Source organism: Arvicola amphibius, chromosome 8 (assembly GCF_903992535.2).
Source record: "Arvicola amphibius chromosome 8, mArvAmp1.2, whole genome shotgun sequence".
Taxonomy (NCBI): Eukaryota; Metazoa; Chordata; class Mammalia; order Rodentia; family Cricetidae; genus Arvicola; species Arvicola amphibius.
Window position 1 is genome coordinate 87,392,443 of NC_052054.1, and position 26,789 is coordinate 87,419,231.

The 26,789-nt window shown below is 43.9% G+C and overlaps 1 protein-coding gene across 1 annotated transcript in view; it reads left to right on the forward strand.

Annotated features, from left to right (window-relative positions):
• Ralbp1 (ralA binding protein 1) overlaps positions 1 to 24,718 on the forward strand; it is a 44,809-nt gene extending 20,091 nt beyond the window's left edge. Inside the window, exons 2-10 of the mRNA XM_038340588.2 lie at positions 5,400 to 5,702; positions 9,519 to 9,962; positions 13,392 to 13,741; positions 15,068 to 15,229; positions 16,248 to 16,379; positions 19,015 to 19,122; positions 20,347 to 20,468; positions 20,678 to 20,801; positions 22,909 to 24,718. Coding sequence (XP_038196516.1) covers positions 5,459 to 5,702; positions 9,519 to 9,962; positions 13,392 to 13,741; positions 15,068 to 15,229; positions 16,248 to 16,379; positions 19,015 to 19,122; positions 20,347 to 20,468; positions 20,678 to 20,801; positions 22,909 to 23,154 — 1,932 coding nt within the window. The 5' untranslated portion in view covers positions 5,400 to 5,458 and the 3' untranslated portion in view covers positions 23,155 to 24,718. The remainder of the gene's footprint in view (positions 1 to 5,399; positions 5,703 to 9,518; positions 9,963 to 13,391; positions 13,742 to 15,067; positions 15,230 to 16,247; positions 16,380 to 19,014; positions 19,123 to 20,346; positions 20,469 to 20,677; positions 20,802 to 22,908) is intronic.
• The last annotated feature ends 2,071 nt before the right edge of the window (positions 24,719 to 26,789 follow it).

A 26,789-nucleotide genomic window follows, 5' to 3' on the forward strand; every position in this document is an offset into this window, starting at 1 on the left:
TAATGTTTGAACAGTGTTTAGTGAATCAGTAGGTTTGATTTTGAAAGCTTATGACAGGAGATTTAAATTTAGTAATCTTATTTTTTTTTTGTCCTGTATTTATATTGCTCTCTGTCTTTGCATGAGTGGGCGATTCTTGTCTTTTGTGCTGATTAATTGGTACAAGAGCAGAGAAACTACTTGAAGAGTATGTGCCTTGGTTCTTTGGAGAAATGTTCTTAAACATTTGTCTGATAATTGTGAGCTCAGTTTTCTCTGGAGTTTGTTCTCTCACATGAACCAGCCATGGGACTTAATTTTAGACTCACTGGAAATAGACACACCTGTTCTAAGTGAGAGTGTGGTGTAGAACGCAGCCCTTTGGAAGGAAGAGCCATCTTTTTAATAACTCATCAAATACCTATGGTCTTTTTATTTCTTCTTTACAGTTTATATCAAATACATCATTTGATAACTTTGAACAGATGTCTAGTTCATATGCCTCTCTGAACAGAATGTTCTCTCATGTTCCTGTTCACACAGCCCCCACTTATGGGACCTGGATGGCAGCTTGTTTTAGAGCCTCACATAAATACAGGTTGATCCTACACTGGGCTTTAGTAGAAAGATTGAGAAGTAATAGTGAAATCCATAGGGTGTTATTTAAAATTCTGAAATACTTAGGAACAGAGCATTCTCTGTTTTTCTTTTATTTTTGGAGTATTTGCATCAGTGCAGTGAGATTATCTTCAGGATTGTGTTCAAGATAAAATGTTTCATATTTACCTCAAAACATTGCTGTTTTCAATGTCTGGTTCTGTCTGACCCCTCAGAGATCAGACTAGAATCTGTTAGCTAGGATGTCAGTGTTCAAAGTTTCTTGTAGTGTTTCTAGTTTTAACTGTTTGTTTTTGTTTTTCGTGACAGGGTTTCTCTGTGTAGTCTTGACTGTCCTAGAACTCCCTCTGTAGACCAGGCTGGCCCCAGACTCACAGAGATCCTCGTCCTTTGTCTCCAAGTGCTGGGATTAAAGCTGTTTGTACACCACCGTGCCTGGCTAACAGTATCTACTCTGATCATTTCTGTCCTTTTGTTTCTAATTCTCTTGGGTGGATGTTCATGAATGGAATTGTTGGATCATGTGGGAAGGCATGTTTACCCGGATACTAGCAAACACATCCCATCATCAATATTTAGACTTCTGGGTGCCCTGAGTCCACACCAGTATTAGGAATTGCCATTCCTTTAAATATTATCCTTGGGCTGGAGAGATGGCTCAGCGGTTAAGAGCACTGCCTGCTCTTCCAAAGGTCCTGAGTTCAATTCCCAGCAACCACATGGTGGCTCACAACCATCTGTAATGAAGTCTGGTGCCCTCTTCTGGCCTTCAGGCATACATGCAGAGACAATATTGTATACATAATAAATAAATTTAAAAAAAAATAAATATTATCCTTTCTAGATGATGACTATGATAGCTTAAGATAGTTTACTTTTCAGTTATTTCTTGGATGGTTAGCGATACAGAGCTTTGTTCCTTGAATTTATTGATCACTGGTGTACTTTTGTTAGTGAACTGTACAACTCAGCAAGTTCTTGTTTTAGATTATGCTATGATTTAGATTTTTGAGAGTTCCTCAGAAACCCATTTCCTAAAGGGTTGATCCCTAGGTTGGCATTATTTGGGAGCTGTTAAGATGTTTAAGAGATGGTGTGCAGTGAGAAGTTGGGTCATTGAACCCACGTTGTCCAAAGGGGTAGTAGGACTGCAGCCACTTCCTATCTTTTTGCTGATTTCTGGCCATGGGACTAGTGAGTGTCTTTGCCCCAGACATATTCTCTAACATGATGTACAGCCTCACAGCAGGCCTAAGAAAAAAGGGCCAAATTTCTTGCAATCATGAGACAAACTTTTTCCATAAAGTTGATTTACCTCAAATTGTTGCACTGTGGTGTCTTAGAGTTTTAATTGCTGCACTAAAATACCATGACCACAGCAGCTTGGGGGAAGATAGGGTTTGTTTATTTCAGTTTACACTTCCAGTAACCATCCATTATTGTAGGAAGTCAGGAAACTGAAAGCAGCAGCTGATGCAGAGGCCATGGAGGAACACTGTTTACTGGCCTGCTCCCCGTGGCTTGTTCTGCCTGTTTTCATATGCAATCCAGGACCATCTGCACAGGGTGGAACCACCCACAGTGGGATGGGCCCTCTTGTATCTACAGCTTGTGGGCGCGCGCGCGCACACACACATACACACACACACACACACACACACACCCCTCCGAGAGAGAGAGAGAGAGAGAGAGAGAGAGAGAGAGAGAGAGAGAGAGAGAGAGAGAGAGAGAGAGAGAGAGCGCACTCACCATGGGGAGAAGAGAAGCAGGAGGAGGGTGGAAGAAGGGACAAAAGCTTGGGAAACTCACCCCAGGTCTCATCTGTCTTTAGGTTCTTAACTAGCCTGTCTTCTTCTTCTCTTTCTCATACTCTTCCTCCTCTTTTTTTTTTTAAATCTACTATCTAGAATTTTTAGTTATTTTACTAGGAGGAATACGTTATAAGCTCTTTATTCAAATAAAGAAAAATGCCAGATTTCCTTTTGCATTAAAAATAGGAGTTCCTGGGGTTTGATATTTATTATCTTGCCTTTGGATATTTATACTTAAATTTACGGCATATATACCATTTGAATTCTTTCTCTTCTACTCATCTATGCAGTTCCAATTTGCTGTAGCACTCTGTGGTCAAACAGATTGTTCTCATATTTAACCCACACGGGTCTTCATATCTGCCCTAAACTCCAGCTCTTTCCATCTGTATTCAGGTCAGGATGTCTTACGATAGTGCTTTAACAGAAGTCAGAACTGGTTCTACTCATTGCTTTGGAGGCTGGGTAGCCTAAGATCAAAGTTCTGGCTTCTCATTCAGTGTTTTGAGCCTGCTTGCTGTGTTCTGAGGTGAAAGGTGAACTCTGAGCTCTTTGGTCCTTCTTGAAGATTCAAATTTCTATGTAGGGGATTGGGGGAGACACATTCAGTTCATAGTATAAATAAATTATTCTTTGGGCTAGTTTTGCAAGATAATTGTTTTATGAACAAAATTCTTATTTTTTGTCAATTTAGTATGGAAATTTAATAAAAATCATAGTAAGTCAGGATTATATGAAAATGTAGTCAGTTTTTAAAATGCTTTGGGAGCACAAGAGGTTGACTTGTCAAAGTCTGGTGTGGTATGGGATTGAAGAGATGGCTCAGTGGTTAAGAGCACTTGCTACTCTGCAGACGACCCAGGTTTGATTTCCAGCAACCACACTGGGTAATTCATAGTTGCTTGTAACTCCAGTCTAGGGATCTGATGGACTCTTCCACCTCCATGGGGACTGCATGCATTTCATGTACTTGCATTGACGCTTTCTCATGTGGGTCAACCGCAAATAAGTAGATCTTAAAACGAAACAAACCTGGCGTTATCTGTAGGTCTTTCTGCCCTTAGGCTGTGCTCAGTACATTTGTGCTTCTTAACTTTTCATTAACTGGTTGACCTGGAGTTTGCTCCCTGAGGCCCATGGGCTCCTGTCTGTTTTTACTTCTCACACTGACTTTCGTAAATATGCATGATGGCAGTGATGTGGAAGGTAGGGTTTTATCTTTATTTAGCTGTGTGATTTTTAAGCTTTCTGAGCCTTAGTTTTTCTGTTTGTAAACAGAAAGTCACTAATTTCCCCGGAGGATGTGCTGTGTAACTATATGAATTCCCAAAGGAACTAAGGAATTCCTGTAAAGGACACCCCCCCACACACACACCTTTTTATTTTTTTCTGGATTGTAATTGAAAACTAAGGGCAAGGTTTGTGGCTTCATTTTATCAGCAGTGCACATGTTGGGAACAAATAATAGTTTATTAAATAGTCATTTGAATATTTGGGTGCTTTGGATTGTATTAGCAAGGAAGGCAGACAGATACATGAAAATATAATTTAAATAGGTGTATTCAAGTTGTGGGGGCCTGTGGGTAGTGGATGGAGTGGCTTACTAGTACTAGGAAGGGCTACTGATGATTGCCTTTTTTTTCTTAAAGTTTTATTGAGGTTTAGTTTGCATACAATAAAAATTACTAAGAGCAAGGTCTGTCTGGTGGCCCATGTCTGTAATTCCAGCACTATGGAGGTAGAGGCAGGAAGGTTAGAAGTTCAGGGTTATCCGTGGCCACATAAAGAGTTTGAAGCCAGCCTGGGCTACATGAGGCTGTCTTAAAAACAAAATGAAAGGAAGCAAGCCAGGCACGGTGGTGCACACCCTTAATTCCAGTTTAGGAGTCAGAGGCTGCAGGATCTCTGTGTTCAAGGCTAGCCCAGATCTACATAACAAGTTACACACCAGCCAGGGCTACGTAGTAAGACTCTTGTCTTAAAAAAAAATAAAGAAATTTTTCTGTTAAGGACTGTGTGCCACTGCTGTACAGCCTGGTCTGGCCTTGGAATTGCTTGCGCTGTAGCCCAGGCTGGTCTTGGTCTTGGAATCTACTTGGCTCTAACTTCTGAGGACTAGGGTTACAGGTGTGCACCTCAGCTTTGTGTATACTCTGTCTGAAAAAGGAGCAGCAACCAACTGGAACACCTCCTATGCTTGTTTACTGTAGCGACACCGTTCCTGGGTAGGCGTGATGAAATGAAGCTGCTTTGTTTCTCTCCGTGTAGCTGTCATACAAAATAGATTAGTTATTCCCACACATGAGCCATCTGATTACACACAACACAGAATTATAGTTAGTGAGCTGTTATGTGGGCCATTAAACATTGTTTTAGCTGTTGTAAATAATAATGATATGACATATATGAACTATTCTTGTTATAGTTATGACTTGTAATTTCTTACTGATGGGCACAGTTTAAAAATACTAAGGTTTTATGTTGAATAACTATTAAAATGAAGCCTACTTTATATTGATGAGTTCTTTTTAAAATTTTAAAATTTATTTAATTAATTACTTTTTTTTTTTTTTAAAAGACAGTCTCTTCATATAACCCTGGCTGTCCTGGCACTTACTATATAGACCAGGCTGGCCTCAAATTCAGATCTGCGTGCCTCAGCCTCCTAAATGCTGGGATTAAAGGTGTGCACCACTATACCCAGAGATAAGTTACTTTTAAAGGGACTCATTATTATTATTATTGCTTTGTTTGAGACAGGGTCTCACTCTGTAGCCCAAATTTACTATGTTCAAGTTGGCCTCAGACTTGTAGCTCAGCTTCTGACTGCTTGGATTACAGGCACCTGCTCTGAGAACCGAAGTAGACGACTCTTAGAGAGGACCTTTGGTATAAGTCGGGGTACCCGTTAGTGCAGGACTCGGCTGAGTGTCCACGGCTCTGACTCATGGGTGGGGTGCTGACTGCGTGCTTTCGCCCTCTCCTGCACAGGTGTGACAGATGGATAGGTAACAGAGGAGACCGCGTCCCTTTCTCGTCAGGGCGTCAGCATGACCGAGTGCTTCCTGCCCCCCACCAGCAGCCCCAGTGAACACCGCAGGGCAGAGCATGGCAGCGGGCTGACTCGAACCCCCAGCTCTGAGGAGATCAGTCCTACAAAATTTCCTGGATTGTACCGGACGGGTGAGCCCTCGCCTCCTCATGACATCCTCCATGAGCCTCCTGATATAGTGTCAGATGATGAGAAAGACCATGGGAAGAAAAAAGGAAAATTTAAGAAAAAGGAAAAAAGGAGTAAGTACTGGTTTTCATTTCAATTTATATTTTCATCTATCTATCTGTCTATCCATCCATCTATCTATTGGTTTTTCGAGACAGGGTTTCTCTGTAGCTTTGGAGCCTGTCCTGGAACTAACTCTTGTAGACCATGCTGGCCTTGAACTCACAGAGATCCGCCTGCCTCTGCCTCCCGAGTGCTGGGATTAAAGGTGTGCGCCACCACCACCCGGCTTATTTATTTATTTAAAAAATTTTATAGCAATTTTTTTTAATCTTTTGTATTTTCACATTGTATATCCCAACCGTACTAATTTCTCAGTCCTTCCATATACAAGGCTCCACCTTTGTAGCCTCCCCCCAAAAGTAAATAAAAAATAATGTAAGGGGCTGGAGAGATGGCTCAGAGGTTAAGAGCACTGGCTGCTTTTCCAGCAGTCCTGAGTTCAATTCCCAGCAACCACATGGTGACTTACAACCATCTGTGATGAGATCCAGTGCTATCTTCTGGTGTGTGTAGGTGTACATGCAGGTAAGACACTGTATACATAATGGATAAATCTTTAAAAAATTTTTAGAAAAGGGAAGAACGAAGAAAGAAGAGAAATCAAAACACCTTGTTGACCCCTCTGGGCAGTGCCCCATCACCACAGCGTCTGTGCATGTCCAGTCTGCTCCTCCAGCTTTCCCTCATCTTCACCACACGCCCGGTAGTTTTCCTAGTGATGGTCCACGTTATGGTGAACACAGTACAACCTTTTTCCCAAACAGCTTTACTTGCAAGTGTTCATTACAATGAGGCGTTAGTTCAAAGCCTCTGGCTCCTGCTTACAGCATCAATACTGGACCCTAATAGAGACTTAGAGATCCGCTGTTGCCTTGAGTCATGAGGATCCTGCAGCTATGGATCCGGAGGTCAGCCACTCACTCACTCCAGCAGCTGGGGTGGGCCAACTCAAAGCCCTGGAACTGGGCCTGGGGGGTATTGAGTTGATCAGCCTGCCAGCTCTCCCACAGTCACGCCACCAGAGCTGGCCCAGTACTGGTTTTCTTTATGCTTTTGAAGGGTTTCTTGAGGGATTATAGGCACATACCAACATATCTAGGTTTATGTTGGGATCAAGCCCCACTAAAGGATTGCTGTAGCAGGCGGAAACTGGCTAAGATATCTCCTCAGATATCTAAACGAAATGAATTAGCTCAATAAGTCTTTTTTTATCATGTCTCATCATTCTTCCTATGCTCTCTCGGTCTTTTGCTATTCTACCCATCCCACATGGTTTCCCTTTTATACACCCACATAGACAGTTAACAAGCGTGCATTTCACAGAATCACAAACAGGTAAAGGAGGCAGGCGCATTGCCTCTCAGGGGGGGTGTGGCTGTGAAGCTCTCTGGCAGATACCAGGAGGATTAATTAAGGATTAGTACAAAATTCTAAGACGTTTTCATGCGGTAACTACATTTCTTAAGTGTAACTAGTTAAGCTAGGAGTTTGTGATTAATAACTAGAAAAATGCAGCAGTGCTGTTGCACTTTCTAAGCACCTCAGCTTCTTTCCCCAGCAGCTGGGAACACAGCATAGGTAACTATAGTAAACCTGCGGGCCTGGCAGGAAGGCAAAAGTGCTTGATTTGCATTAGCGTCTAGCTAGCTGTGAGTTAAAAGGAATTTCTTTGGAGATGGAGCTTCTAGCTCTAATGGGGTACCTGCCAGGACCCAGGTGAGAGGGTATTTCTTTCTCTGGGGCTGGTTTAGCAACTCAAGCCTTTTTCTTGTATTTCTAGAAGTAAAGGCATAAACAGTTAATTTCCTGGGTTATGATCTTACATTAACTGAAACCAAGGTGAAGGGTAAATACAGAATATTAATAGCTTGTTAGGTTAAAGCAAAGACTAGTAGATTACATCTTCCTGAGTCTGCTGCTAGAGAATTCTGGGCCACCCAGACCTGTTTATCAGTGAGGGCAGACTCTGCTCAGTGCCTCTTGCTTGGGGCTCCTTTCTTGTCAATGAGTCCTGTCAATAAGGGTAATTGTGGGAGTTTAACTTTATGTAGATTTGACTTGAGAACAAAGGTTTGGCTGAGTGAGTGCTTTCACACCAGGGCACCATAGTGTGGGAGAAAGTATACAGTTGTAAGAAAGAAGTTATCTCAACAAATGATTTATACACTGCTGGGATATTTTGGGATGAATCCCATTATGGATGGGAGAAACATCATGATCTCACAAGATTTCTACAGAATTGACAGTGACTGTCCAAAAGACAGGAGTTTCCGAAGCTCTGCAAGTCGGGTTCTCCACCGGCTCGTACTCCTGTGGATCTGTCTAGTGGTCTGTCGGCTGTACTTTTACTGTATAATACTTGTGGGCTCACATAACCAACACACCTAGCTTGGCACGTTTAAGATATGCTTCTGCTCTACTCAGGTGTTCCCACTGTCTTCCGGAAATAGTCTAGGCAGATACTCTCACTTGCCATTTCTGGGTTTATTTGTTTGTTTTGATTTTTTGAGACAGCATTTCTCTGTAGCTTGGGAGCCTGTCCTGGAACTAGCTCTCGTAGACCAGGCTGGCCTCAAACTCACAGAGATCTGTCTGCTTCTGCCTCCCGAGTGCTATGATCAAAGGTGTGCGCCACCATCACCCGGCTTGCCCTTAAGATCTTTACCATTCTGGTGAGTAGTGCAAGGTTCATGGTGTTTGAATTAAAGGTAACTCGTGAGCTACGTTTACTCCATGTTATAAAATACCTCGGAAGGTAGTTAGCTACTGGAAAGAAGAATTGGGGCTGTTACAAAAGAGCAACAGAGTAGGGCTAGAGTGTAGCTCAGCAGTTCAGAGCCCTTGCTGCTCCCGGCACCAGTAACCTCATAACCACCTGTGACTGTGGATCCGGGGCCCCTGATGCCCTCTTCTGACTTCCACGGGCACAGTAGCACACACTGATGTGGACACACACATAAAATAATAGTATGAGAAAATTTGCCCCAAGCGTTGTGGCGCATGCCTTTAATCCTAGCGCTCAAAGGAGAAGCATGTGGATATATCTGAGCTGGAGGCCAGCCTGGTCTACAGAGTGAGTTACAGGACAGTCAGAGCTGTATCGAGTATAAAGAAAAAGCCAGGTGCAGTGGTACATGCCTATAGTTGAACTGTTCTGGAGGCCGATGCAGGAGCATTTTCTGTGCCTAGTTTAAGGCAGCCTAAGTAACATAGTGAAACTCCATCCTAAAAACAAACAAAAAGAAAAGCAAACTGGCGATTCTGAATTGGTATTAATACAATTAGTGTCTTTGTCAAAATGCAAAAATTACTTCTAATGTGGCAGCCAAAGTGAGAGAATAATTGCATTTGGCGTTCAATCTAAAGGAGTTTGTAGTCCCTGCTCTAGTTTTTCCAGAAAGGCTAGTGATGGGAGGAGAGCCGAGGTGGCAGAGGGGTCGCTGTGGAGCTGTGCCTCATGAATGCCCGTTAGATGACCAGGCAGTCGCCGAGCAGCAGCAGCACCTGCTCTGCCCTGTAGGCTTCATCCCGTTAGTCCTCTGTTCAGTGTTCGTGTGTGCTCATACTTGTTTCCAGAACTCTGCATACATTCTCTGTGAAGTATAAAACTTCCTCTCAACATCAGTATTGCAAGGACAGCTGCTGTCTGTTGCCCTCTTGTGGTCATTAGATGTCAACACACCATTGCTCTTTTGCTGGTTTTCTGGAGACCCCAGAGGTGGAAAGCTGTATACCTTCTGCCAGGTGGTACCTTTTTTTTGTTTAAGAAGCATGTGGACAGTTTGACATTAAAAATGTAATTTATACCTACTGCATTTCTTTGGCAGCTGAAGGCTATGCTGCCTTCCAGGAAGATAGCTCTGGAGATGAAGCCGAAAGTCCATCCAAGATGAAGAGGTCCAAGGGAATCCATGTGTTCAAGAAGCCCAGCTTCTCTAAAAAGAAGGAGAAGGATTTTAAAATCAAAGAAAAACCCAAAGAAGAAAAGCATAAAGAAGAAAAGCACAAAGAAAAGAAATCTAAAGACTTGACAGCAGCTGATGTTGTTAAACAGTGGAAGGAAAAGAAGAAAAAGAAAAAGCCAATTCAGGAGCCAGAGGTACCTCAGGTTGACGTTCCAAGTCTCAGACCCATTTTTGGCGTTCCCTTGGCTGACGCGGTAGAGAGGACCATGATGTACGATGGTGTGCGCTTGCCAGCCGTCTTCCGTGAGTGCATAGATTACATGGAGAAGCACGGCATGAAGTGCGAAGGCATCTACAGAGTTTCAGGTATCGGGGACATGCATGTTGCTTGATGGTTTTCAAAAATTAGCTTCTCTTTATTTCCTAAAGGAAGGAAAGACTATTAACTTGCGAGGAACGTTTTGGCTTGGATCTAAACCTTACGTCCTTGGTCCTTCCAGTTGCGTAAGTCCTTCCACCGATTTGATTTTCCATTAGGATTTACTCCTAAGTTATTCACAGCTGCAGCAGCTGGACAGAGTGAATCACCTCTCAGGATGGTGTGCCAAGCCTGGTCTTGCCTCTCTAAGTCTCGGCCCAGTGGTGGGGAGTCTGAGATTGGTGTGCAGGAAGCTCCTCAGCCAAGATGAGTGACTAATGACATGGCCGTGTTACGTGTTTCCTTAGCCCGACTAAAGACGCCACGTGCTGTTTGCTAAGTAGCTGGGCCCCAAATGTGTATATTCCACCAGCCACGTAGATCTACTGCAGCTGTCCCCGAGACTGACCCATTTATCTATATAGTTAATGCGAACCATTGTAGTTCATACTTGGCCAGAATGTGTTTCATAGTAGATATCTAAAATCAAATTATTTAGAAGTACAAAGATTTCTTTCTTGAAAAGCAGCATGAGTTTTGCGTTGCCATGGCATTCAGGGCCCAGGCTGAGCAGTCTCTGTGCATCCGTCATTATCCTCCCCAGAGGGTTGTGATGAAGCCTCTGACCACACATCTCTTCATGGGGTGGGGAGGTAAGTCACATGCATTCAGAACACAGAGAAAGAGTAAGCAAAATTTCCACTTAATTGGTTCATATCCTTTCCAGGAGATAGATTTGATACTTGGGATAAGGTTCCTGTGACCCAGTAGATGAATGCTGCATTGCTACTATTTTATACAAAGTAAAACATAGTGCATTTTGTATAATTTCTTACTTCCTTATAAAATTAAACACAAACTTGCAAATTTGATTTTTAAGCATTTATTATATATTGAAATGTTTTGAAGGTTTAAACAGTGTTAGAAACTTTCCTACATGATCTTAATAAGCATGAATACATATGGGGGGGGAGGATAAACGTTTCTCTGAAACTTTCTGTAGCTTTGTTCAAAGAATTCTTTTGTTTTTGACCTATCTTTGATATTTGCATCTTTTGGAAAATCCCATCATTCCTAATGGATTGCCTTTTCTTTGTGAAAGAGGCAGTGGTTCCCACACAACTCCACAGTGGTGAGTTGGAGATCTCCTGCTGAGTGTCAGGCATACCCTTTCATCTGTGACAGACCAGCACTACCAGTATAGCTGTGTCTCCTCTCTGCCCTCCTTGTCTTTAGGAGGATTCCACCCTGGGTCTTTGTACATGCTGAGCAAATGCTCTGCCACTCAGCTACATCCCCAACCCCTCGACCCTGACTTTGCTATTTGAATGCCAATATTATATATATATATATATATATATATATATATATATATATATATATATATATATATATATATATATATATATAATCTCAAATTTTAAATATATCTCAAAAATATTAAATATATATCTCAAATATATATATTTGAGAGTTTTTCTTCTCATTCATAAGTCAGTTCCAATTTAAAAACTAGTGCGAAAGGGACTGGAGAGACGGCTCTACTGTTAAGCTCATTGGTTGCTCTTCCAGAGAACCTTGCATTGATTCCCAGTACCTGCATGGCAGTTCACAGCCATCTGTAACTCCAGTTCCAGGGGCTCTGACACCCTCTTCAGTCCTGTGAACATCAGGCATGCACTTGGTGCATAGACTTGTGATGCAAAACACCCACACCCATATAAACAAATAAAAGATAATATGAAAGATAACTCAATTTTTTTGTATTTTATTGTATTTGCTTCATTAAACTTTTTAGATTAAAGTGTACCTTTATATGCCAGGCAGTGGTGGCACACACCTTTAATCCCAGCATTTAGGAGTCAGAGGCAGTTAGATCTCTGTGACTTTGAGGCCAACCTGGTCTACAGAGCGAGTTCTAGGACAGCCAGGGCTACTTAGAGAAGTTTGTCTTGAAAACAAACAAAACCCAAGAGCATAGTTTTATACTACTCTATTTCCCACTGGAATTCCTTATGTGAAGTTCCTAGTTTTTAAAAGAAACTTCTTTTTATAAAGTGTCTATGGGAGAGGAGTAAATGGAAAGTGTGTGTGGTGGGCCATGCTTATAAACCCAGCACTCAGGAGATAGAGGCAAAAGAATTGTGAGTTGTTTAAAGGCCAGCTTGGGCTACAACATAGTGAGGCTGTTTCTCCAAAAACTGGCCATCAGCATATAATATATGAGAGTGAGAGGTGTACTTTGACAAGAGCCTCAGCGAAAGTTTCTGTTAATCTTTTATTCAGATTGTCATAAAAATAAAAAAATGGAAATTATTTTCTATCTCAGAATAAGGACCATCAAAGTAAAACATGCTGATATCCCCATATTTAGTGCTATTGATTTAATTTTGTCAATCTAGATAAGAAACAGATTTATTATAATGCCATTGAAGGTTTGTACATGAGGTTGGAATGTCATGTCTCAAATGTAAGCGTCACATTGATTAAAATGTTCAGAATAGATGACAGTCTGCATTTTGCATTGTCAGCCTTAATTTGTAGCTTGTTCTGTGCAGTTGAACAGTTTTAAGTTAAAAAAAAAAACCACAAAGCTATTATGATCACCATCACTGAATTATGTCAATATAAATGGGACTGAAGACATAAAATCTGATACAGATTGAAAACCACACTTGATGCGTTACTTTTTCAGTCCACTATGAAGAGCCACACTGTTGTATTTTAGAAGCTGTAACTCTTCTTTCTTGTTCTAGCTTGGTTCAGATTAAGGTGGGTGTTACATCGTGGAAACAGTTTCCAGTGAGTCTGATAAACTAGGAAACTTTGTCTCTTATTTACAAAGCAATAGCTCCTCTATTGCTCTGTTGATAAGCTACTTGTGTGGGGGAGCTTCTTTTTACATTGTCTGTCTTGTGAGGAGTTAGAAAGTTGCCTTTTTTTGGTACAGTGTATATGCTTGGTTTATAGCTTCCTTTCCCCCTGAATTTTTATCTAATTGCCATTATATTTAATTTTCTGGATTAAGCATATTTTCTTAGTATACTATGGCTTCTGGGAATATTCAGTTTTTTATTGTGATTTTATGTGCTTATGTTTGTAGAGGAGTTCTATGGCTCACATGCAGTACTAATTCCCACCAGAAGGGCTCTTAATCAGTTCTGAGCAGGGTCTTGCTCTGTAACCCAGACTGGCCTCGAACTTGCAGCTGTCCTCTTGCCTCAGCTTCCAAATAGTGAGATTACGGGTGTGAACCACCACACCTGGCTTCCAGATGTTCCTGGATGTTTCTGTGTCTCTGCAGCAGGCGTGTACAGGGGTAAAGAAAGCATGTCTGATTTCTGGTATTCTCTCTCTTTTAAATTTAATGTTTTAAGGAATCAAATCAAAGGTAGATGAGCTAAAAGCGGCCTATGACCGAGAGGAGTCTCCAAACTTGGAAGAATATGAGCCTAACACTGTAGCCAGTTTGCTGAAGCAGTATTTGCGAGACCTTCCAGAGAATTTGCTTACCAAAGAGCTTATGCCCCGATTTGAAGAGGCTTGTGGGAGGACCACAGAGATGGAGAAAGTACAGGAATTCCAGCGCTTGCTCAAGGAACTGCCAGAATGTAACCACCTTCTGATTTCCTGGCTCATTGTGCACATGGACCACGTCATTGCAAAGGAGCTAGAGACGAAAATGAATATCCAGAACATCTCCATAGTACTTAGCCCAACCGTCCAGGTATGGGTCCTGTCTTCACGCCCCTTTGGTTGTCGACACTGGGAAATTAGCGAGCAATCTGTTGTCAAAGTGTCTGTGAAACATTGACTCCGAGAAGGCGAATGGGTAACCCAGACATAACGTATCTGGCATTCGTTTCTGTTTGTATGTAGGAATTGCATGTGTGTGGCTGCACATGTAGGTGTATGCATATTTATGTGGACGTTGTAGGACAAACTCAAGTATTGTTCCTTAGATACTAACCATCTACCTTTCCCCCCTCCTTTAGACAGTGTCTCTCACTGGCCTAAACTGACAAATAGGCTAAGCTGGCTGGCCAGCAAACCGCAGGGACCCTCCTGTCCCTGCCTCCCCAGCACTGGAGTGCAAGTGTTCACAGCTATATACATGTGAACTGGGGAGATGGAGCTCAGGCCCTCATGCCTGCACGATAGGTGCTCTAGTGACTAAGCTGTCTTCCTGCCTCCTGTCCCCTCATCGCTGCTCAGTGATGTTATCCAAGACTGTGTTTGCCTTTATAGTAAATGATATTTTACTGCATCAAAAGAAAAGAGGAGATAGTAGGTCTAATTTTTTTGTTTGTTTGTTTTGGTGTTTTGAGACAGGGTTTTTCTGGGTAAATCTGGCCATCTTGGAACTCACTGTGTAGATCAGGCTAGTCTTGAACTCAGAGATCTTCCTGCCTCTGCCTCCTGAATGCTGGGATTAAAGGCGTGCACCAACATTGCCCGGGAAACAAACCGTTTCTTAAATTTCTCAAATATCAATTTTGTTAGCCTGGGTTTCAGAATTTGGTCAATACTACATTGTTACTCATTGCCATAACATGGGTGCTTATACCACAGAAGCTCTAGGGGAATTTTAAGAGAAAGTTTGAGCCAGGAAAAAACTTGTCTCCGTTGTTCAGCCATCCTGCAGCCCTGACTTCCTAGTCTGGGAATCATGGAATGCTGATGCACGCCCCACGAGACTGCCAGCTCTGTACACCTGCAGGTGCTCCACCACCCAGCTGTGTGTGAAAGGTCTCAAATACAGTGGAGAGGATCATTAGGTAGTTAAAGCCAGCTAATAGGTGACAGGAAGTGCAAATTGGTGGTAATGTGTTCCGTGTCCTTTCCAGGCTTTTTCCCTTATAGTGCTTGAGACGTGATTGTGTGAGGCTTTCGTATTCTCTGCTTACACTGACCGTTAGTTAGTAAAGTCCGTTTTGTCTCTGCTGTGGAGTTTCCTTTCCGTGTCCAGGATTAACGGACGCACTGGGACCGGTGCCGATGGAGTAAAAGATCTCCTCAGCGGTTTTATGAACTCTGTGCCTCTTTTCTACAGATCAGCAACCGTGTCCTGTACGTGCTTTTCACACATGTGCAAGAGCTCTTTGGCACCGTGGTCCTAAAGCAGGTGACAAGACCGCTGCGCTGGTCCAACATGGCCACAATGCCCACACTGCCGGAGACCCCGGCAGGCATCAAGGAGGAGATCAGGAGACAGGTGTGTACCTGGCCCCGCCCCTGCCCGTTCTGACCCCACCCTCTCCTTGCCTGTCCTTGCCCGCCTCTGTGCTGGCCACATGAACTGTAGCTTCCTGAGTAGTGTGGTTCCTGTGTGCCTTCCTCCATCTCCTGGTGCAGAGTTCTCTGCAGCGCTGGGGATGGAGCCCAGGCTTGATGGAAGCCCTCCGCTCCTCCCACGGAACTCCGCCCTGTCTTGGGAACATGCTCTTCATGGCACATTTTTCAGCTGACCCTAGTTCACACCACATAAGTAAACAACCGTGGTGGGAACAGCACAGGATTTTAAACTGGAAGAATTGGTTTTAAGCTCCTGCTCTGCTCATTCCTGACATGCTAATTTTAGGCAAATTGTTCAACATTCTTAAGCCTTGGTCTTCTCATTTTAAAATGGTTGAGCTCCGGAATTAATGTGAGGGATAATACCTGGAAGGAATCACTACAGCCAGGATCTCAAAAATGTGCTGTTATCCATCATATTTTACAGCTAAAATACTGGAAAGGGAAGTTTTAGTAATTTACTCTGGCATAATTTCTAGACTATGGAACTAATCTTTAGCTCAAAATTTGAACTTTCCCACTCTGCTGCTTTGATATAAAGGAAATCCAGTAAATGCATGTGTGTGTGCGTGTTTGTGTGTTTGTGTGGGGTGTGTGTGTGTGTGTAGGGAAAAGATGGAGAGACTGAGACGACTTGGTAAGAAATTCAAGACTGAATAAAAAGCTTGCATACATTGTGTTTGCATGAACATGGTCACATGCCTGCTTTTCTGCGCGTTCTCCTGTCAGCTGCTGTGAGGAGGAAACAGAAAGGGATGTGCATCGATTGCTGTTGAACTACGAAAACACATGAATGGGGGTGGGTTTGCAAGTCAGCGGCAGCCTTTAAAAGTTGGCACTGTTTCCCTCAGAGAGCTGGTTCTCCATGTGGAAGTCGCACGTGCTGCCTTTAGACCACAAGACACTGAACGCTTTCCGTGTGTCCTTTTGTTTTCTAGGAGTTTCTTTTGAATTGTTTACATCGAGATCTGCAGGGTGGGATAAAGGACTTATCTAAAGAAGAAAGATTATGGGAAGTACAAAGGATTCTGACTGCCCTCAAGAGAAAACTGAGGGAAGCTAAAAGACAAGTGAGTTACTGGCTTACACCCTGTGTCTCCAAAGGTGGAGTGTGGGAGAGTTCTGTACACTGCCTTGGAACAGACCTTCTCGGACTGCAGCCCCAAGTCGTGACACAGAGATTTAATATCGCTGGGAGTGCTCGGCCTTACCTTATGCTTGTCCCACTAGCTCTTGTAACTTCATTTCTCCTGTTTCCCTTCAGCAGCAGTTTGACTTGAAAATGTTTACCTTTCTTTCATTCTCTATGTCCTGCTTTATTGCTCCCTCTGTGTCTGTTTGGCAGCTGCCTGGCTGACCCCAGGCATTTCCCTCTTTTTCTCCCCCATTTTCTCTCTTGAGCCTAGATTCCTTCTCCTACTTAGTCTCTCTGCCCTGCCAGCCCCGCCTATCCCTCTCCTGCCTACCTATTGGCCCTTCGGCTCTTTATTAGACCAGTCATGTGCCCTAGGCAGGCAAGGTGAAACAAATGGCAATACATCTTACATAGTTAAACAAATGCAGCATAAACAAATACAACACACCGTTACATAGTTTAAGTAATATTCTGCAACATAAACAAATGTAACACATCTTTACATTGTTGTAAGTTATTTCTTTTAAAAGTAATAGGTACATGATTGTTGACATTCTCTAGTGAGAAATTTATTCACAAATGTTTCTTGGGCTTTGTTATTCATATTTTAGCTTGGTAGAAATCAAATGTTTCATTAAGTTTAGACTTTTTTTTAATTAAGAAGGTGTTTATTTCTTGCCTGGTTTGTGTGTGTAAACAACTTTCTAAGGGTGAGAAGCAGGCTGGGTGTGAGACCTTTGGAGACTTGAGAGAAGTTTGAAGTTTGAATAGAAACACAGGGATGAAGGCCTAGGAGGATTCCATTCAGCAGGGGAGGAACTGCGTGCAGCTGCTGCTGCAGCATATAGAGTTCACAGGTCACACTTTGTTTAAGGTGTGACTTTGTTTAGGTCGCACTAGTTTAAGGTGCGAGGCTTGGTTCTGGACTCAGTTTCCTGGCCTCAGTTTCCTGGCCTCACCAAAGCTAAAATACACATTCTCAGAAGTTCTTGCAGTCTACATGCAGATCCAGCAACAAGATTTAAGCATCACACTCTACAGAGACATTGACTAGAAAGAAAGAAAGAAAGAAAGAAAGAAAGAAAGAAAGAAAGAAAGAAAGAAAGAAAGAAAGAAAGAAAGAAGATGGAGAATTGATTGAGGAATAACATCCAACAAATGCCTTCCAGCCTCTATATACATGCACCCAAGTCCACAAATGCGCACACATGCACATATAGAATTCTGGATTGAAACCAGAGGCAGTATGGCAGTTTGAAAAGGATGAATATCTTCTTTTTATTAGCTTGTATTTCTTCCCCTACCATTCCCTCTTCTTGCTTATTTTTTTTTTTTGTAGCTGCACACCCGGATTCCATCGTGTTGACTTCACCTTTGAGGGTGAAATGACTTAGAGACAGAAGTAGCATCATTCAGTGGATCAGTGACTAAAAATAAGAAAAATACAGTATCAATTTAAACCACGATATCAACTGGTCACTTTCTTAGAAAAGTAAACATGATTGCTTATTGTGTAACCCAGAAATTTGTCCTCTAAGAGAGCAGCAGCCCTTAAGCCTTCATAGAGTACCTGTGAAATGTTCATAACAGCAGAAAGCAGCAGAGGCCCCAGCCTTCTGGCGAGTACATCCACGCCCTGGCCATCGCTCAGCTACTCACATCAGCACAGTAGACAGAAACATCTTAAGCTAAGCGTGCAGCCCGAGAGCCTGCTGACTGATGGAGTCAGCGCATCCGAAACGGAAGAGAGACTGTAGGGATAGAAAGCAGGTCTGTAGTTGCTGGGTGTCAGCAGATAGTGGAGCCAAGGGGATGTTTTTCTAACAAGGGCTGGCAGCTACTTGATTGTGTGTGTGTGTGTGTGTGTGTGTGTGTGTGTGGTAAAATTGGTTAAATCAGGCTTAGAACTGACGGCCCTAGTAGCCCCTTAAAGGCATCACACGTGGTGCTGAAGTAGTGAGCGAATTCATGAGAGCTGAGCATTCTTCATAGTGCGGCCACAGACTGTGCTCTTTTCTTACCTTTAAATTTTTATTATTTATTTGTGTGTTAGTGTGCACTTGTGTGTATGGACATGCCACGGTGTGCATGTGGACAACCAAGGACAACGTGCAGGAATCAGTGTTCTTCGTCATGTGGGTTCCAGGGAGGGGATGAATTCAGGCTGCCAGGCTTCCTGACAGCAAATGTCTTTATCACTGAACTACCTCCTTTTATATTCTTGTTTTGATTTGTGTTTGTGGGTTTGTTTTTTGTGACAAGGTCTTTTTATGCCATCCTGTCCTGGAATTCACTCTGTAGACCAGACTGGCCTCAAACTCACAGAGATTCTCCTGTCTCTGCCTCCCAAGATCTGAGGTTAAAGGTGTGCGCCACCACCATGCCTGGTTCTACTCACGTTATTTTCTAAGCCCACATTATTTTCTATGTTAGCAAATGCCCGTCCATCCTGTTACGTAGTGCCCCTGATGACTGCTGGGATTTTCTTTAATTTTGGTAGGTTAAGAGGGATGTTTGTTGACTTTTTTAGACATGTGCTGAACAGTTAGTTCATTTGTCTGCTTTGACAGGAGTGTGAAACCAAGATTGCACAGGAGATAGCCAGTCTTTCGAAAGAGGACGTTTCCAAAGAAGAAATGAATGAAAATGAGGAAGTTATAAATATCCTCCTTGCCCAGGTAAGCTAAACTCTTTTAATTTCTGAGGTCATTTATTGGTCCATTTTTTCAAATAGAAGCTCAACTATAGACTTTTTAAACCAAAATTGTAAAGTGACTCCTAAGGACTTGTGATCTGTGGCCCTGCCCTGTGTAGTGTTTGTGTGGAGGAGAAGCGGCCTTCTGTCTAGTTTCTTAGTTTTGTTTAGTTCACAAGTAAGTTTATGTGTAGGCTTTTTTCTGGATTTACAGGTGTCAGCGAGAACAGGAGAGAATAAAGTTCCACATTATTTCCTTCAAGGTTTTCCGTCTGAGATTTCTTGGAATATTAACCACATAGGTATCCCGAGGCAAAGGGAAAATGTCTGTGTGTTTAAACATGGAAGAGAAGTAACTTTCTTAATAGCTTTTCCGTACTTACTGAATCATGACCATGGTGCCTTCCCTCCCCCCTTCTTTGGAAAGATGCTGAAGCTTTTGTCTCCAGCTCCTCATTCCCGCTGACTGCTTTCCCCAGGCTGGGGGACCCTGGATGTGTGAAGATAGAGGTTCTCTCCATATGATTATCCGTCAAGCAGATCAGGATGGTTAACTTGTCAAGTAGAGTTCTTTCTTTTATCTGGAGGGCGTGGCCAAGTGCAGCGAGGAAGTAAGATCTGTAACTTTCCTTCTCTGGTCTGCCTTCCACTGACGCTGGAACCAGCCACACCATCATCTCTTCGGGTCCTTCTTTTCCTAGTGACCGTGAATACTGAGAGACAGAAAGCCAAAGCAGATGGTTTTTAGAGTGTGCTTTTTATTTGTGTGTATGTGTTGCTCACACATGCTCAGGTACCTGCTGAGGCCAGAAAAGGGTGTTGGATCCCCTAAAGCTGGTTCCATATGGTTGTGGGTACCCCAGTGTCAGTGCTGAGGGCTGAACTGGGTTCTCTGTAAGAAGAGCAAGTACTCCTAACTGCTAAGCAATCTGTTTAGCCCCCGGGAATCGGAAGCAGATTTTGACTTTAATCCTTGGTGTTAGAGTGGTAGGCTCATAGGGAGCCATGCAAAAGGAACACAACAGGTTCTTGCATATACCCTGTTGTTGTGGAGAGTCTAGACAGTCTCTCAAAATAACTGTAACCTTTCTTGATTCTGAGGAAATAGTGTGGGTTTGGTTGAAGTAACTCATGTTCAGCACCAAGCTGGTGGTGATGGAAAGGGGGCACTGCCTCCACCAGAACTCGGTGTCTGTGATCGTTTCAGGAGAACGAGATCTTGACCGAGCAGGAGGAGCTCCTGGCCATGGAGCAGTTTCTGCGGCGTCAGATCGCTTCAGAGAAGGAAGAGATTGAGCGCCTCCGAGCTGAGATTGCAGAGATCCAGAGGTAAAGGAGAGCTGTGGCATGGAAGTTCCCGCCATGTTGGTTCTAACTGAACAGAATTGTTTAGACATTCCTGTGAAGGAACTAGGCTTCTGAATTAGTCACTTCAAGCTTCTTATCAGGTCTTAAAACAGCGCAGGTAAATTCCTGAGCATGGGAGACCTCAGAGAGCTGGCCACCAAGCCACAGTAGAGCCCCTTGTCTCTTCACAGTCGCCAGCAGCACGGCCGGAGCGAGACGGAGGAGTGCTCCTCAGCGAGCGAGAGTGAGAGCGAGGACGAGGAGGAGCTGCAGACCATCCTGGAGGACTTGCAGAGACAGAACGAAGAGCTAGAAGTGAGTTTGCGTGGACACTAGCCAGAAATCGGCAGTTTCTAAAATGTGCTCGAGACTGCCTGTTTTCCTACTGCAGACTTGTAGAGAGGAGGCAAGGGCCTTCTTACCTAGCATGAAATGTGTGATCTTGGCTGCCTGAAGTGTGGTAGCCTTGACCGTAGCGCACAAATGGACCTTTCCCTTGCATGGGCTAGCCCTTCCACTGGCAGAGATGAGGTGCAAGTGGTAAAGTGAGTCACAGTTGTCTTGTAGGCCTTGTGCCACAAAGTCGGTGTGACAGAAAGCTCTGGGCAGCAGCTGTGCTGGGAAGAGAACGTTGATCTAAAGGATCTCCTTTCTTATCCAAAATAAAATGTTGTCTTTTGTGGTAGGACCCAGTGAGCAGAGGGACAGCTTGCTTTATTCATGGTCATTGAGCTGCCAAGCAAAGCGCAGCCACGCCCATGTGGGTGTCAAGAGTTGCACAGAATGTGGGTCTAGGGACACACATCTATAATCCAGTACTCACGAGGCAGAGGCCGTGAATTTCTAAGTTGGAGGCCAACCTAGTCTACAGAGTTAATTCCAGGACAGTTGGGTTCAAAAAACAACAAGAAAAGATCTGAAAACTATCATTTTAGGGGCTGGAAGATGGCTCAGCAGTTGAGAGCCCGGTCCTCTTCCAGAGGACCCAGGTTCAATTTCTAGCACCCACATGGCAGCTCACAACTGTCTGTAACTCTAGTCCCAGGGGATCTGATACTTTCACGATAAATATACATGCAGGCAAAACACCAATGCACATAAAAGTAAATAAAATTTAAAAAGAGATATTTAAGAATTGCCCAGGACCTCTGCCCTTCTGCTGTCTGTGTGGAGGGTGGGCAGAGAGGAGGCTGCTGATGTCAGAAACACCTGTTGCTGCAGGAGTCCGTCCCAGGGGAGAGGCGCAGGGATCCAGGGAGGTGGCCCAGCAGGTGAACATGCTGCTCTGCAGCTGAGGACCTGGGTTAGAGGAGGACAGCGTCCTCCTGCAGGACAAGTTGTCCTCTCACCCCACGTGCATGCACCGCATATCCATGCCTATTAAGTGATCCCAGCACTCAGGAAGGCAGAGGCAGTTGGGACTCCATGAGTCTGAGGCCAGCCTGGTCTACACAGTGAGACCTTGTTTAAAACAAAAACAGGAAAGGAAATAAGCAGAAATGAGATGTGGGTCTTTGGAGAGTCTGCTGTTTAGAAGACAGCATTGACACATTAGTTTGATCTCTTCATTTTACTGAACAGGAAGACAAATGGCAGAATCAGCATTAGCGTGTTATTGTTCGGATTGTGTAGGCCCATTATTCACACAGCTTTACCATTTGGGGCCAAAGTGGCTGCCCTGAGTCTTGCCATGTATTAGTAGGGGAGGGAAGGGTCCAGGACACCCAGTGTCATGTCAGGGCGTACAAGAGGAGCTTATCCTCGTCTCAACCCATTTGAACAAGGGTCTAGTCACATGGCATACCCACCCAGCTGCTTAGGATGCTGGGAAATACTAAGGATGAAGAGAGGGCTCTGAAGGATGGAGGCAGTTGCTGCCAGAAAAAGACTGCCAAGAGCCTGGGATTAGCTGCTCTTGAATTATCCAAACTCTGCTGAATGAGGGAGTGTACATCATTTAGAAGTGAGCATGGTTTCCTATAGACTTTTAAGTAGCACATTTCGAATGTAGTCATAAAGACGGATTTTGATATGGAAAAGAGTCGCAGCTCCAATTCCCTCTCCTAATTGCTGCTAAAATTATCTTTGTACTCTCCTTGAAGTCTGTTCAGAAAACAGTATAAGAAAAAAAGCCCTTTTAACCACTAAAATACTTTCTAGAACAACTGTTTCTGTTGACTCCTTGTTTTCTAGATGTGCTTACTCCTTCGTAACTCCAGGCAGAGTTTATATTCTCCCCCATTCAGAGCTGTATTTATCTGGTCATTTGCATATTCATGTTTGTGTCTTCCGTTGCACCGGCCAGGTTGGCTAAAATAGAAGTAGATCCTTGTGTGGATGGCTTGCAGCTTGTGCTCTGCCTTGATTCCTCGTTCTTCTGGCCTTGCTTAAGAGGTGACTGCCCTTTTTGTCGTTCCCTAAGATAAAGAACAACCACCTGAACCAGGCAGTCCATGAGGAGCGGGAAGCCATCATTGAGCTGCGTGTGCAGCTCCGACTGCTCCAGATGCAGCGAGCCAAGTCTGAGCAGCAGCTGCAGGAGGACGAGGAGCCTGAGAGGCGAGGGGGCATAGGCCCGCCGCCCTATGATGGTGTCCTCGAGGTCAAAGCAGCTAAGGAGCAGGTGAAGCCCTCCCCCAGCAAAGACCGGAAGGAGACGCCCATCTGAACTGCCTGCCAGGCCCTGTGCGTCTTACTGTAAGCGAGTCAGCGGACTCTGCTGCTGTACATGCTGTAGAGGTTCTCAGAGATGCTTCCTCTTGCACACGTCTGACTCCTCGTCAGGCTCAGGTCCTGGGAGGGTGAAGCAGTGGACACACCAGAGGCTTACAGGGAACACATGAGTTTCCAGATAGTGTCAGCTCATTTGAAAATTAATTTTCTTTGTTAAAAATAACTATTTTAACCCTTGAGTGGCTTCTTTTTAAACCAAAAATCGTCTTTCTTTGCTTTTTTTTTTTTTTTTTTTTTTTTTTTTTTTTTTTATCTTTTATCACAGCAGAATCAGGATCTCTTATCAAAGGGTGGGAACCAAACCAGGTCACTTCTGCACCTGCCTTGTGGACGCTTGTGGTCTCGCCAGCCCCACAGGGTCTCTGGCCACTCTTGCTTGTGCCTTCCACACCTTTTGGTGCAGATTGTTCAGTGGGGAGCTGCCTCATATTTTCTGACTGGCCAAAAAGGCTCTCGCTGGGTGTTCCTTCCCTGCCCTGTACCACTTTGCTTTTACAGTTACAAATCGAGTCCGTCAGTGTGAGTTATCAGGATGGCTGAGTCTGGTGGCAGATAGAAGTTCTGTATGCGTGGAGCCTGCCACCAGACTCGGCAGTGCAGGCCCAGTCACTCACTGCCAGGGATCAGCAAAGGCCTTTTCACTGAGGTGGTCAGAGGTGACCACCTTGACCCTGAGACATTAACACAAAGGATGCGTCTCAAGCCAGAAACCTTTTACATAACTGACCTTCCAGGAAAACCAGACGATTTCAGTTGCTTGCTTGGGCTAGGATGTGCTCACTTCTGCCAGGGTAAGCTAGGTGGATGCTGTCATGCAGAAGCTCTTCCTCATTCACGTCCTCTCCAGGAGCTACTCAGGACTCCTCTGACAGCACTGAGCAGAGGAAAACGTGACAGCTGCAGTTGATCCCACCTGATTTTGCTTCTAGATCAGGTGAACTGCTCCGAGGTGTCTGGGAGGCCTGACTCTGGGCAGCCAGCCAGATTGGCCCCCTTGGGAGGTCCCCTGAGGCCCTGAAGACAAACTCCACACACTAAAGTGAGAAACAGACCCACACGAGGGCTCTAGTCTCCCCTCCTAGTTAGTATTTATTTCAGCACCTGTTTAATGCAATTTTTTTTAGCCTCTACCTATTGCACTGTTGTGACTTGTTGGCCATTATTTGATTTTTGTACGAAAAAAAAGCTTTGTTATAGAAATCAGCATACTATTTTTTTAAATCTGGAGAGAAGATATTATGGTGACTGGAAATATGGTCAGGTGTCAAATATAAATGTATAAATGCCTTGCTGTGTCCTGTCAGACATACTACATTCATTTTATATTTGCTGGCATATTGAAGACTTCTTTTTGTTTGTGTAAACTCTAATTTCTATCAAGGTATCATGGGTTTTTAAAATTAGTATTTCATTACAAATGTCTCAATGTTGGTTAACTAACTTTTGCCAGGATCGATATTGATCAAGGAAATAAATTCAACAGCCATTTGAAAAGAAAAGTTTTTCTTGTCCACTGTTTTCTTTGAACTAATTGCATGCCCGCAGCTGCCACAGAGTTGGCACAGGAGCTTCATCCAGGTTGAGTGATGAGATGTTATTCCCTGTGCTCCTCACCAGAGCAATGCAGACCGTGTGGTCCTGCTTGTGCTTCCATCCTTCGTCTCACCCGTGCCTGTTGCTGATCCAGCTGCCCACAGGCTCAGTCTGCAGTTCCTGAACTCTGACAGTTTCCTGATGCTGTTGGGAAAGCAAGCTCTGCCTTCCAGGTCAAGTCCAGGCCCATCTTGGCCCTGGTTGTTGGCGTTTACAGAGGTTTGCATTTTAAATATGAAATGAGGACTTAGAACAGTTAGCATGCTGGGAATGGACAGGTCTAGAATAAAACAGCCTTCTCATTTTTTGTGTGTGTGGGGGGGGTACTTAAATTCCACAATTAAAATATCTAATATTTAAAGCATGACAAATATCTGGATTCTCTATTTTGTATAGTTAAACTATACAACAAAATTTATGTAGGTGACTTGGTTTCCAGACACCCTGATGCGATATTTAACTTCAGAGATCTGAGATAGAAGGGTGAGGATGTGGATCAACTCCCAACCAGGAACCATGGCTTTTATGGTGGTCAGCTTTTTACTGCAGATGTTTCTCATGGACTGGAGCCGGCATGAAGGGTAAGTGCTTGTACAAGTATGAAGACCTGAGTTCAGTTCTCAGGACCCACATAAAAGCTGGGTGTGGGTTGGGGAGATAGTTTAGTGTATCACTAACGTGTTTGCCATGCATGCATGAAGACCTGAATATAGATCCCTAGTATCCACATAGGAAGCCAGGAGTGGTGGAAACATCTGTAATTCTTTCTCTGCAGAGGTGCAAATAGGAGGACCCCCTACGTTTGCTAGCTAGTTTAGGTAAGTCAGTGAGCTTTGGGTTCAGTGGGAGACCCTATCTCAAAAAACAAGGTGGAACTAATATCAACCTCTTACTCCATATGGATGTGTACACAACAGCACATTTGTACACACACAAAGCCAGACTTCGTGGTGCATGCTTGTGACCCCAGTACTGGGGAGGCAGAGGGAGGTAGATCTCTGGAGCTTGCTAATCAACCAGCCTAGTCTAAGCAGTTTGACAGTGAGAAACCCTGTCTAAAGAAACAAGATGATTGAGTGAGGAGCAACACCCAAGGGTGACGTCTTGCCTCCAAAGACATGTGCACCTGCAGGAAAAAGAGCACCTCCTACATGTCCATGAATGTACATGCAAAATGTTTCTGTATCATAAATATTAGAATATCTAAAAAGAGCAGGCTAAGGAGATGGTTCATTCCATAAAGTGCTTGCTGTACAAGCATCTGGATCTGTTTGAGTCCCTCATTACCTATGTAAAAAGCCAAGCACGTTTTACATGGTATTTGCTTGGCAGCCCAGTGCTGGGGAGGCAAAGACGGAGGATTTCTGGGGCTTCTTGGCCAGTTAGTCTAGCCTGATTGGTGAGTTCCAGGTTCAGTGAGAGACCCTGTCTCAAAAAATAAGGTGGGTGTGATTGAGGAAGACACCCAATGATGGCATCTAGGCTCCACATGCACGTTCAGCCACACCCTCTCCAAAACAAACACACCCTGCTGGTGGATCCAGCTGCAGTCTGGGCTCTATGGAGCTTTTTTTCCAGGGCATTTTGCTGATGTTTCTGTAGTGTCAGCCCTGGGTGTGATGCAAGCTTAGTTGATACTCAATGGAGGCACAAATCAAAGACATGCATCAACTAGGTGAAGAGCTCCTATTAAGATTACACACTTGTAAGGTGAGCATTGTCTCTGGGATGCATAATTAGTCAGTGGTTCTATACTTGAGGTCAGGAGACTCAGGAAACAAGGACCAGGGTCTTTAAATCCCATATGTGGGCTCCCTTTGCAGAGCAGTAAGAAGTTGCTGCTATATTCCCCACTCCCCAGCCTGCAGCTAGATGCTTGTTCCTGTAGTCTGGGACTTTGTCACCACTGACTAGTATCCTCAGTATCACGTCCTCTGGTGATGACTTCAGCAAAACAGTCTTGCCTTTCTCTGCTCC